General features: G+C 40.9%; 1 protein-coding gene across 1 annotated transcript in view; it reads left to right on the top strand.

The window, feature by feature from the left end:
• The window catches only part of KIF13A (kinesin family member 13A), a 198,445-nt gene that overhangs the window by 133,994 nt on the left and 51,413 nt on the right, over positions 1-13,038 (top strand). Inside the window, 5 exon segments of the mRNA XM_057700702.1 lie at positions 4,676-4,787; positions 5,171-5,383; positions 7,488-7,598; positions 9,002-9,136; positions 10,405-10,535. Of these exon segments, the coding sequence (XP_057556685.1) occupies positions 4,676-4,787; positions 5,171-5,383; positions 7,488-7,598; positions 9,002-9,136; positions 10,405-10,535 (702 nt within the window).

Below are 13,038 nucleotides of genomic sequence, written 5' to 3'. Positions count from 1 at the left end.
CCAAGACAGCTCTACCATTTCAGGCATTGTATCCATATTTGCGTTCCAAACAAGATGGGGAAAGGACCACCAGCTTCCATCAGCCGAATATGTACCTTTTCTGTCAGGAGAACCATAGACTGCTTGGAAGCCCCTCCCAGGAATATCTCCCTACATCTCATTGGCCAGAAGTGTTTCATGACTTCTCTGAGCTGCAGAGAACTCTGGAAAGCAGAGTTTTTACTTACTTATTTATTTATTTATTTATTTTAATTTTTTGGCTGTGTCGGCTCTTAGTTGCGGCACGTGCGATCTTTTGTTGCAGTGCACAGGCTTCTCTCTAGTTGTGGCGTGTGGGTTTTCTTTTCTCTAGTTGAGGCACACAGGTTCAGTAGTTGTGGTGTGCAGGCCTGGTTGCCCTGAAGCATGTGGGATCTTAATTCCCTGACCAGGGATCCAACCTGCGTCCCCTGCATTGCAGGATGGGTTCTTTACCACTGGACCACCAGGGAAGTCCCAAAAGTAGACTTTTTAGCTCGGCACATGCTTCCCAGCAAAATCAGGTGTCTATTAGGAAGTAAGAAGGGGAAGATGGATATTGGGCCAGCACCCACAGAGTGTACCAAAACCGTCATTGAATTAGAAGAGGTTCGTGTTCTGTTCTTCAGTGTATTCTAGACAGCGTAGTAACTTGGCAAATATTGACTGAGTGCTTTCTGTAAGCCAGACACAGTCGTCTCTGCTGCCCTGGTGGTCAGAGTCTAAGCAGAAAGAGCAATGCATGCACAGCTGACTCTGATAATGTGTAATAAGTACTGCACTTACGATTTTAGAAAAAGATCATTGGAGACATAGGTAAAATACATTTGAAATCCATTCTAGACAGTACAGGTAACTCACATCATATCTACGCCTAAGGGAAGGAATCTGGTGAGTAGAGTTTCAAGGGAAACTATGTAGGTTTAAGGAGGGTGTAGAAAAAGCACAAGAAAGTTGAATTATGACAGTATTTTGTTTTGTTTTTGTGTTTTTAATGTATCCATTTGAGATGCAGGACACCCAGGTCACTGGGTCTCCAGCATGTTTTGGTCTTCTTTGTTTGGTTGGTTTTTATTAGTACATCTTTACTGGAGTATAGTTGCTTTACAATGTTGTGTTAGTTTCTGCTGTACAGTGAAGTGAATCAATCAGCTATATGTGTACATATATACCGGACAGTTTTTTTTTCAGTGAGCCGCTCTTATTTTGGTTTTGGTCCTCCCGAGTTTTATTTACCTTCTTTTTGATCCTCAATTCTCCCTTGTTACAGTTGGCTGTCTGTTTAATAGATGTTATCCCCTGGCGTAAGTCATCCTTCCTCCCCAACCAGCCCCTCCCCCTCCTCTTCCCCACCCCCTGCCCAAGAACTTGTGGTGAGAGATTTAACCATTAGGAGCTTCCTCACAATCTTCACCTCCAGCAAGTTCAGAAAAGGAGCATTACTTTTCTAGAATTACAAAGATTCCTAGAGTAATGTTTTCAGCTCCTAAAATTGGCAAAACACTCCCACCCTGTTCTGACACCCGTGAGCTGCCCATTTGCCTCCAGGCTGAGATGGCAGGACTAGCAGGATCCATAATTAGTGATTTTGTTATATTTTTAAAGTCCCTGGAAATACAGTTCCCATTAAAATATGTAAGCCTGGTGTTCAACTTTCAGACATTGAACTTTCAAATGGTTTTTATGATTCTAGATGCCCCTGGATCACTGCTTTTAGGGGGAACCCAGAAGGGGGGGTGGCATGGACCCCTCATCACTGGGTGACCTAGTGACCTCTCAGTCATCCCTGCAGCTTATTTCTTTTTGTTCCAAGGGGACTGTATTGGATTTAGAGGAAGTTCTTGTTTTGAACGTACGCACGCCGTTAGGTAAAGGGCTTCTGTGAGTGGCTTCTACAAGTGATAAGCTGCTCTAGCTGGCTAAGTGATAGAGCTGTAGGACCGCTGCTAACCTCGGAATTGCTGACACTGACCCTTGAGTCGCTGAGCTCTTTATAGTTGCCATGAATTGAAGTAATTTCTGCTGCATTTGGGTATTAAAAATCGGGGATAGTCCAAAGAATTGCTTCCAAATGAAAATTTCATTAATAGTTGCAAAATGTGAAAAATGCCTTGTATTCTATATCTAAAGCAGAAATGTTTTTGTCTTATATTGAACTTACTATTTCTTCCTCTATTTCACATATATCATATTCCATTTTTTTTCTTAAAATTTCTTTGGGAGGAGTGATTGAGTTTTGTTTTGTTTTGTTTTTTTTGAAAAAGCTATATTGAGAAATAATTCACATACTATATGCTTTACCATTTTAAAGTGTACAATGCAGTAGCTTTATGATATTCATAGTCATGTAAGCATTAAACACAATGTGATTTTAAAACATTTTCATCATCCCCAAAAGAAGCCTTGTGTCCAAATCATTCCCCTTTTCCCCACCTCCCCAGCCCTAGGCAACCACGACCACCATCTCTATAGGTTTGCCTGTTCTAGATATTTCGTGTATAAATGGAGTCAAACAGTATGTGACTGTATTAGTTTCCTAGTGTTATGGTAACAGATTACCACAAACTGGATGGGTTAAACAGCAGAAATACATTTTCTCACAGTTCTGGAAGCCAGAGGTCCAAAATTAAGGGATTGGCAGGGTTGGTTCCTTCTTGGGGGCTCAGGGAAAATCTCTTCCATGCCTCTCTCCTACCTTCTAGGGGTTGCCGGCACTCCTTGGCTTGCAGATAAATCACTCCAGGCTCTGCCTTCGTTTTTACCCAGTGTTCTCCCTTGTGTGTCTTTGTGTCTTCTCATGGCTTTATTAAAAGGACGCCAGTCATTGGATCAGAGCCCTCCCTAAGCCAGTTTGATCTCATCTTAACTATTTACATGCGCAAGGACCTTATTTCCAAATGAGGTCACATCTGAGGTTCCAGTGGACATGAATCTGGGGGTATGGGCACTGTACAACCCAGGACAGTGGCTTTTTGTGTTTGCCTCCTTTCTCTTATACGTTTTTGGGGTTCATCCATGTTGTAGCATGTATCAGAACTTCATCTCTTTCATATGGCTGAATAATTCTCCGTTGCAAGGACATACCAATTTTATTCTTCCCTTCATCATTCAGTGGACATTTGGCTGGTTCTACATTTTGGCTGTTGTGAATATTGCTGCTATGAAAATTGTTATACAAGTTTTTGGGTGGACATACGTTTTCATTTCTTTTGGGGTAGATTTATTTAACTTTTAAATTTGTCAATTATGATGTACATATTTATGTCACTTGGCAGTAATGGCTGTTAGTTATTAAAATTCTGGCTTATTTTCTGCCTCTTGGAATTCCTTTATATTTCAGTGACTTTTCCAGTGACTCACCTTTGGAGAATTATATTTTGTGGGAAATATGCTTTTATTCCTTTCAGCGTATTTAATGGAAATCTATTGTTAACGTTAGAAAGTTGTGTAGTCTTTCACTTGCTAACCTCTAGTCACTTGCTAACCTCTAGTCATGTGCTGATTTGTGCCCTTCCTTGTTTTTACAAATAAGTAGTAGCATTTAATTTTTTAATCATTTACAAAGCATTTTGTCTTTGTGATATCACGTAACCTTCCTTGCAATCCCGGGAGATGTCCTGAGACTGCTCTTTTCTGGCTGCTAAACTTGGAATCCAGTTGATTTCTTTTTAAAAAAGCAATTGGTACTTAACTATGATATGAGATGTCCTTCATCCCTCAGTGCCACAAATCTGTTGTTTCTATGGTGATCTTTTCTCCAAGTGCAGAGAACATGTATTAACCAGCAGGGGAAACTCATTAGCCTAGACCAGTGGTTCTCAGCCTCTACTGGCATCAGAATCACCTGGAAGTCTTGTTAAAGCTCAGGTTCCTGAGTCCCACCATGAATGTCTGATTCGGTAGCTGTGTGGTGAGGCTTGAGAATGTGCATTTCTAACAAAGTCGCAAGTCATGCTGATGCTGCTGGTCCCAGCACCACTTTTGAGACTCATAGGCCTGGCACCTGAAGGTGTGTATCACTTTGGGTATTGTTCAGCCAGGGCTTCTCAGAATGTAATGTGCATGTGGATCACCTGGAGATACCTTTAACTGGTTCTGCCTCAGCAGGCCTGGGAAGGCTTCCAAGATTCTGCTTGGGTAGTTCTTTGTTTTTGTTAAACTTTTTGTAGTAACTCCACACTGAAATAAGCTTGCCAGCTTTAAGCAAATGAACAGGATATTATACCTTGTAAAGTGTAGTGGAAGGGTGCTTTGCAAGTTACTTTGTTACTCTGGGAAATCAGAGGCCAGAGTGGTCCAAGTTAGACTCAAAGAGTAAATGGTCGAGACTTTAAACATAATATTTGGAGTAAATTATAATTCTCTAGTGTGATCTTTTAAATGTATGTTTCCAGGTTCTGAAATGTGTGTTTCACAGGTCCTGCAATTGAACAGACTAGATTCTACACGGATTCTAAATTCATTCTTTTAAATTAATGGAGTTACTTTTTGTTTTCCTTTTCCTCAGTTTCTTGACAAATGAATGTAGACTTAATGATGTCAACTTTAGGAATTTATTGTTCATAATTTTATAGTTTTTACCTAGAGAGATTATTATTTTAAGAAAACAAAGTAAATACTCCATGAAACTAATTTTTCTTTCTTTTTCTCTTGACAGATCACTTACAACCTTGGGGTTGGTTATCTCGTCGCTGGCTGACCAGGCAGCTGGCAAGGGTAAAAACAAATTTGTGCCTTATCGCGACTCAGTCCTCACTTGGCTTCTTAAGGTAATTCATCGTTCTCGGGTTCTTTTCCAACTAGAAATTGGCTGTTTCAGTGGTGACAGCTGAGAGGTGTGTGCAAAGCTAACCAAATACTACACAACAAACTCCTGACAATGCTGTCATCCTGACTCCTAAACACACAGGTTGAAAACTCATTGCTGTTGCCTTTTTTCCATTATAATGCTGTTCAACAGGCATTATGCATTGACGTGGTTAGAGAGAGACTACCTTTCATCTTGTCCTAAAGTTACCTGTGAAACACAAACCCGTTTCCACATGGAGCTTTCTTCACCGAGAAGGTCGTCCGTGTACGTTTGCCACTTCCCTGGTGCGTTGTGCATGGAAGGGACCTCGTTTCCTTAGATGCTGCTTGAAATATTTTTCAGGACAATCTGGGGGGCAACAGCCAGACCTCTATGATCGCCACCATCAGCCCAGCAGCAGACAACTACGAAGAGACCCTCTCCACACTAAGATATGCCGATCGAGCCAAAAGGATCGTTAACCACGCCGTTGTGAATGAGGACCCCAATGCAAAAGTCATCCGGGAACTGCGGGAGGAAGTGGAGAAGCTGAGAGAGCAGCTCTCGCAGGCTGAGGTACGGTCAGCCCGGCGCTCCCTGGGAGCCAAGCTCCCTGGCTTGTGGTGTCTTTGTGGCAAGGTCGAGGTCACTTGCAATTCCAGGTCACCTCACGTGGTTCAGCAGTTCTGAGCTGACGGGCGTCTCCTCCGTGCTGAGCACTGTGAAGACAACAGGCATGTAAAACTCAAGGCTCGGTCTCAGGAAGTGACAGTCAAAGAAGCAGACAATTAAAAGAGAGTTGCTGCTACTGCCTGACTGTTTGCTTCAGTCAACCACTTGGCCCTTGAGCCCAGATCTCTTCCAGTGTGGAATCCTAGGACCCAAATGTGCTGCTTTGATGAGCATTATAGATTATAGTCCCACGCAGCCTTGCCCTTCAGAGAAATTAGTTCTGTATCATCTCCTCACTGAGTCTTGGAGGACAAGGTGGTCGAGAATAATTAGCACTAGAAATAGTTCAGCAATCTCCTTTTATTTTATCTTTTTTTTTTCATTTATATCAGCTCCTGACAGGGAACAAAATCATTTTGCATTGTTGCCATCTTTCCCTGGCTTTACCCAGACTTTAATAACCATACCCCCTTCCAAATAGCTGTTGCCAGTGAGGCACTGTCTCAAAAGGACTGAGATGGAGGCCAAGTGCCTTAACTTCAGTCACATGCTTCCACATGCCAGGACTCGGGTGTGTTCCCAAGGCTTCTACGTTCACGTTCCTTCATACTACTCTCTTCTGACCTCACACACAAGGGGAAGTCAAAGCCAGAGATCTGAATGTTCCATCTATTGGTGATCATGGAGTTGCACCATAACTATTTGTTTACATGTCTTTCTGCTCTTCTTAGCCACGGGCTCCTAAAGTGCAGGAAGCATGTTTTATTAATTTTTTTTATCCCTAACCCCTAGTAGAACATTGATACTGGAAAGCACTTAGCACAATGACTTGCCCATGGTAAGTGCTCGATAAATGTTGCCCTTTTTGTTATTGTCATTATTGACAGTAATGATTGTAATCATCATTGAATGCATCAAGCATGATTTTTTTTTCTAAATTGATGCCAAGAAGGATAGCAGAACACCTGAAAAATCAAAATGCTGATAAACTTTGATGAGAGTCACGATCCTAGGAGGACAGTGTAACGGCTCTGGAATTTGTCTGTAGGTGGATGAGCTCCGTCCCCGCCTTGTCTCTGCATCTGCATTTCCACTGTGACCATGTAATCCAGGCCAGATAGCTAGAACAATGCCTGGCCAAAGGATAGAGCAGAGGAACCACAGCAGGTTCACGTAGCATTTTCATGTGTGTCCCCTTGGACCCAACACTAAGTGTCACTCTCGGGCTCTGTTAGCATAGTGACACTGGAGCATCCTCAGCCAGCCTCCGCATCGTCGCCCCTGTAGCTTCCTGTCCCAGCTCTGCCGTCTCTCTTATTCATAGGGTTCTAACTCTGCACAGGCTCATGTTGCTCTAGGGTGTCAGAAAAGCATACTGTAGCCAAGTAAAGGCCCCCAAATTTCTTAAGCTGCTTATATCTGTATTTAGACCCTTAATTATCCTCACTGAGCAAACACAGAGGGAAATTACTGCCCCTTTAACCAGAAGTCCTATTTCCAAGTGTGTAATAAATGTGCTAAGTTTATTACTATCAATAAGAAAAGTAGTTCAAATGGCCCAGACTCAAATTTTAAAATAAATGAGAAGAATCACCACCTTTCCTGGGAACATGAAATGTATTTATTAGTAATGTATGTTGATCTCTGTCTTATTGAAAAAGGAATCTACTTAAGTAATTTGTTCTCATACTTTTCTATTTTGAAGATGAACTTTAGCATCTTTTAGGTCTTTAAATGTGAAATTTAACTGTGATGGATAAAATTACTCTAGGATGATTTGTATCAATTTAATTCAGGGCACTGGAATTTCTTTTTCTCCTTTAAAGAGTAGAAGCCATTTACTCTTTAGTTTCAGTTGATTAATAAAGGGCTAAAACCCCCCTGACGGTGTGGTTTAATTGCTTCCAACAGACAGTTGATAACCGCTTAAGAAGGACAATAAGGAATTGTCTTGTACATAATGATGGAAAAAATTAGAAAGTCAGATATCTCTGCTCTCATTTTAAAGGCAATGAAGGCCCCTGAACTGAAAGAAAAGCTCGAAGAGTCTGAAAAGCTGATAAAAGAACTAACAGTGACTTGGGAAGAGAAGCTGAGGAAAACAGAAGAAATTGCACAGGTGGCTTGATAACTGGGACCTAAAATGTTGTGATTCTTTTTCATTTGCTGTCTTTTCTGTGTAGCCACTTATCCTCAAAAAGTCCTTTAAGGACCTCTTTCTGCTGAACTAGAGCCTACAAAGATCCATTTTTAGACACTGACTTCATTGTCTTTCAACAACTACCGTTTGGTCCCTGTATTTGCTAGCAGTGTTGGAGAGCTCTGAATTTGTACAGGCATGGTACAGAAAACATCTTTAATATATCCTCCTCTCACATCTAAATAAAAATCTGTTCTGTGATTTTAGATCACCTGGTAACGAATGAAGCTACCTGATTGGCAGAAAATTTATAACATACAGCACAGCGTAGTTCTTTCAGTGTGCTTGATTCTTCTGCTTGTTAGAAAATGCTGTTATGAACTTTACTTGAGGTAAAATAAAAAGCAAGGACTAATCACACACACTTACACATGTGTAAGTGTGTGTGTGTGTGTGTGTGTGTAAGATATGAATCTCTATGCATTTCATGAACAGTTTAATCTCATTGACCACTTGTAAGTTTTGGACCATCCCAATCAGGTAGCTTGAAATCAGTAACTGGGACCTAGTCAAGCCTTCTGCTTATATGTTTCTTGTAGATATGAAACATATACCTAACTTTCTATAACTCCTACATTGCACATATCACCTTTGGAAATTCTGTATTTTATTTTATTTTGTTATGATCTCTCTCTGTCCACTAGGATATAAGTTTTCATGAAAGAAGGAGCTTTGTTTTGTTTGCTTTTATATTCCCAGCCCTAGGTCATTACCTAGCACATAAATATTTCTTGAATAACTTGAATGAATCTGAGGCCCTGGTGAAAAGGGACCCATCCTGCTCTTCCAGCCCCATCTCCCACTACCTTCCCACACTGACTAGGGAATCCTGACACCTGAAATCATCCAGTGCACCCCGAGTCTGTACTGTGCTTTCCTCTACCCTTACCTTGCCACTCCCCCATTTCTTCCTGTTGAAATTCTTCTTGCGTTTCCAGAACCATCCCAAATGTATTCTCTTCCTAAAGCCCCTCCTGGACTCAACCCATCGCGATCTCCCTCCTTTGAAGCCCCGAAGCACGTTGTTCCTCCCCAGTGGCACAGGGCTCTCCTCTTCTACTTCTAGCTATGTGGTCTTATCCCCTCCACTGGACTGTAAGCCCCTAAGGGCAGGATGGTGCTTGGTTCACCCTTAGTGCACCTATGACACTGACACAAGATGTCATGCATTTTAGGCTCTCAGTAAACATGGCTGAGCCAAGTAGAATGTATAATTTCACTGGCATTGTCCCCAGAAATAGTGACTTACGCTTTCCATGGATACATCTCATGACTAGCGCAACAAATAGAGCTTCCCTGCTTTTGTCTGTTTCTGTGCACAGGAGAGGCAACGACAACTTGAGAGTATGGGCATTTCCCTGGAGACTTCTGGTATCAAGGTGGGGGATGACAAGTGCTACCTAGTCAACCTGAATGCAGACCCTGCTCTCAATGAACTTCTGGTTTATTATTTAAAGGTAAGAGAGTGTATTAACAGATAGTGGCAATCCTGATTCCTTCATGTACAATTCCCACTTGAGTCTGGGTGCCTGTCCCCATGATTCTGCTTTTTGTATTATCCACATCCATCCCTCCTAAACCTGTATCCTCAGGAAGTAACTTTTGGTCCCGTAATCACCCTCCAATATGGAGATGGGTGTGGCCTTTTGGGTTTGACATTTCAGCCTCGGTAATGCCACTGACCGCACAGCAGGGCTCACTGCAGCAGTTCTCAAACTGCTTTGTTAAGGATTCAGAGCTGCCTTGTGAATATACAGAAGGCAGTGGAGAGTAAGCTAGGAGTGAAGAAAGGAGCCCCAGTCTTCTAGCACCCTTTTTATTCTACTTTTTCCAGAAATAAATATAACACAAATAGCCCGACTTTTTGAGAGTCCACTAATGGACTTGAGATCTATTCATTTAGGAAATGATGAAGGGGTAAGGAATTGTTTCTGAAATCTTAATTTTGAAAGACCGAGCCTTGCACTTTCTCTGTTGAACAGGGAAGTATTGTTATCATAGTGACTGAATGATTTTTAGAGCAATAGAACAAAGGCACTGAGCAGTGGGCTGAGTCACCAGGAGTCACAGTCCTTATATGTGTGAGGTTTGAGGTACTTAAGAATCATGCTAATCTGTACATTGTATAATCCACAGGCTTCAATACTCTGTAATTTGGTATTAAAAACTCAGCTTTTTCTCATCATTTTAAAAGTTATATATTTGAAAATGTGACTTTCCATGAATCTATTTTCAATGGTTCTTGAATTTATGTAGCTGTTTTCAAAGCACTTTCACTGTTGACTCAAATGATCTTTGAGAAAGAATCCTATTCATTAGGTCATATTAATAATATTGTTCTGGTTGTGCAAAAAAAAAAAAAAAAGAAAAAGAAAAGAAACAGACTCAGGGAGTGAAATGCCTTGCCCATTGTCACATAAATAGTAAGTCATCCAGTTAAAATTGGAGCACAAGGTATTCTACTGTCAAGTCTGACTTCTTTATGTTCTAAAATAATAGCTAATCACTAAATCAGGGGTTTTTTTTCCATAGTGTGTAAACATATTTTAAATTTAGTGTATTAAGGCGAGCTTTTGACCTACAATGTACCAGATCTCACATCTCCTGGCTGATTCATCTAATGTCGTCATGCGTGTGCTGTTGGGTTATTCAAATTGATTGTGATAAATTTTTGCTGAGTTACTTGCAGGGGTAGGATTTTTATTCTTTAATGATCTATTACCAGGACCATACCAGGGTAGGCGCAGATACCTCTCAGGACATCCAGCTCTTTGGGATAGGAATTCAGCCTGAGCACTGTGAGATTGATATTGCTTTGGATGGAGAGGTCACCCTCACTCCAAAAGAAAATGCAAGGTAAGAAAAGTATCTTAATGGTAAGAAACACCTCCTTAATATAGCCCAAGTGCCTTATTTTCAGAAGTAGACTACGCCTTTCTGTCTGTTTGCTCAGTTATGTCAAAGTTAAGGCTACACTGGCTTTTGCTTTCTGCTTGTAGAGAGCTGTGTTAGCAAGGTTTAGAGCATCAGCTTCAGGGTGGGTGGGGGGGGGTGGCTTATTCTGCCTTGACTGGCTGGGTGATCTTAGATAAGATACTTCTTTTATCTAATCTTCAATTTCCTCATGTGATAAATGAGGCTAATAGTAGACAAAACATATAAATCACTTGGCTCAGTGCCTGACACATAAATATTGAATAAAGTTATTTGTTATTACCCAGTGTAATGCATTGTATGACAAGCAGTTAATCTGATAACTCCGTTATATGAAAAATTCCTAAACTAGGCTATAATATGTAAAAATTTGAGATTTGACAGGATAATATATTCTATTTACTTTTTAATTTCTACTAAATGATGTCTTGAATTATCTTATAATCACATGTAAAATGAAGTCCTAAAGCAGTATTCATTAACTCACATTATAATTCAGAATACACATTTTTATGAAGAAAACATTTGTTTCAAATTATTTTGTTAATATCAGCCATATACATTTCTAAGAGGTGAAAAACTGAGACTAACAATAATAGCATGCATGATTCATGATATTTGTAGGCCTTGTGTTATGGTGATATATTGTTAAAATATTTGATGGTGAAAGGATACTACTCCTTAGTTTTTCTTATTCTAAGTTTAAATAGCTTGGAATTTAGCTTCATGCTGTATCCTCCTATTAGAAGCTCTGGGTTTTTTTTTTTTTCATGTCTTTTTTAATTGACAAGCAAAATTGTGTGTGTATACACACACACACACACACACAACCTGATAATTTGATCATATTCTCTTATAACACTACATCTGAAAATGATTTTGTTCAGTAGATTTCCTCATACCTGATTTTACTTCATTATCTTTTTATAACCTCCATCAGGCTTCATTTGGGTTAATATGCATCTTGTTTTTATTTTTTATTTATTTATTTTTGAGCCTGCCTTTTTAAAAAAATTTATATATTGGCTTCATTGGGTCTTACACAGGCTTTCTCTAGTTGCGGAGAGTGGGGCCTACTCTTCACTGTGGTGTGCAGGCTCCTCACTGCTGTGGCTTCTCCTGTTGTGGAGCAGGGGCTCTAGGTGTGTGGGTTTCAGTAGTTGCAGCACATGGGCTCAACAGTTATGGCTCACGAGCTCTAGAGCACAGGTTCAATAGTTGTGGCACACGGGCTTAGTTGCTCTGTGGCATGTGGGATCCTCAGGAATCAAACCCGTGTCCTCTGCATTGGCAGGCGGATTCTTAACTGCTGAGCCAGCTAGGAAGTCCCAACTTCCATGTCTTTTTATCCTACTTTTTATCCTTCCCCACCCTGCCCAATTTCTTCCATTCCTATAACCTCAGGGCAGTGGTTCATTCATTCAGTGTACTTGCTCCAGGCTCTGTGCTAGGAATGCCCCAAGTGTAGTAACTCAAAGCCTCAAGGAGGAGAATGTGTAGAAACAATTGTTATTATACAGGAAGATAAGCACTCCTAAAGTGATCTTTATAACTATAAAAGTGTGTGGGTTTTGCAGGACTGGAGGTAGGGAGAGCTGTTAGGATATTATTATGATATTGTCATGGGAACACAGCAGTAGCAAAAGAAGTGAGGAACAAAATGTGTTTTAGAATTACTTGAGAGTCAGCGAGGTTTAGTGCTGTAAGATGGGAACTCAGTAAAAGAAAAGAAGTCAACAATATTAGATTTCTGTCTTAGGAGATGAGATAAACAGTAGCACTACTAAATCAAAATAAGGAATACAAGAGGAGGAACAGGTTCGGAGGATGATAGGTAATGAGTAGTAATGAGGTCAGTTTGAGCGGTACTTTGAGTTTGAGGTGTCCTTGGGATATCAATGTGAAGATTTCCAGTTGCACATTGGATTTAGGGCTGTAGAGCTACACTAAAGACACAGAACTGGTGTTATCACTGTTACCTGTCTTGAAAGTAGATCTAGAGTGAATAGTGGAAGGAGTGGAAGGGTTAAACCAATGTTTATGGGATGGTCTGAAGAGAATCCATGAAGGAGGCTGAAACAAGGGAGTCAGAGAGGCACAGAAGATCCAATGATGGAAGGGAAGAGAACATTTAAAGAAGTCAAAGTAGAAGCCGAAAAGCGTCTATGGGACATAACAGTTAGGAAGACATTAGCAACCAGGGGATGTTTAGGTACCATGCAGTTGTGGGTATGGAAGGAAAAAATGCAAAGAAGGAAGAATGGGAGGTGAGGAAGCGGGCCGAGAATCTTGGCTGTGAAGATGGAAATAGGATTGGAGACACAGCAAGAGAGGGACATGGTGTGAAGGGATAGTCATTATTTCCTCAGATCTGTCAAGTCCACTGCCGAGACCAGCTCGGCGACTCGAGGTGAGTGACGGGTGC

The sequence above is a fragment of the Hippopotamus amphibius genome, chromosome 11 (genome assembly GCF_030028045.1).
Source record: "Hippopotamus amphibius kiboko isolate mHipAmp2 chromosome 11, mHipAmp2.hap2, whole genome shotgun sequence".
In the NCBI taxonomy this organism is placed as follows: domain Eukaryota; kingdom Metazoa; phylum Chordata; class Mammalia; order Artiodactyla; family Hippopotamidae; genus Hippopotamus; species Hippopotamus amphibius.
This window is presented reverse-complemented; position numbering and strand designations above follow the sequence as displayed.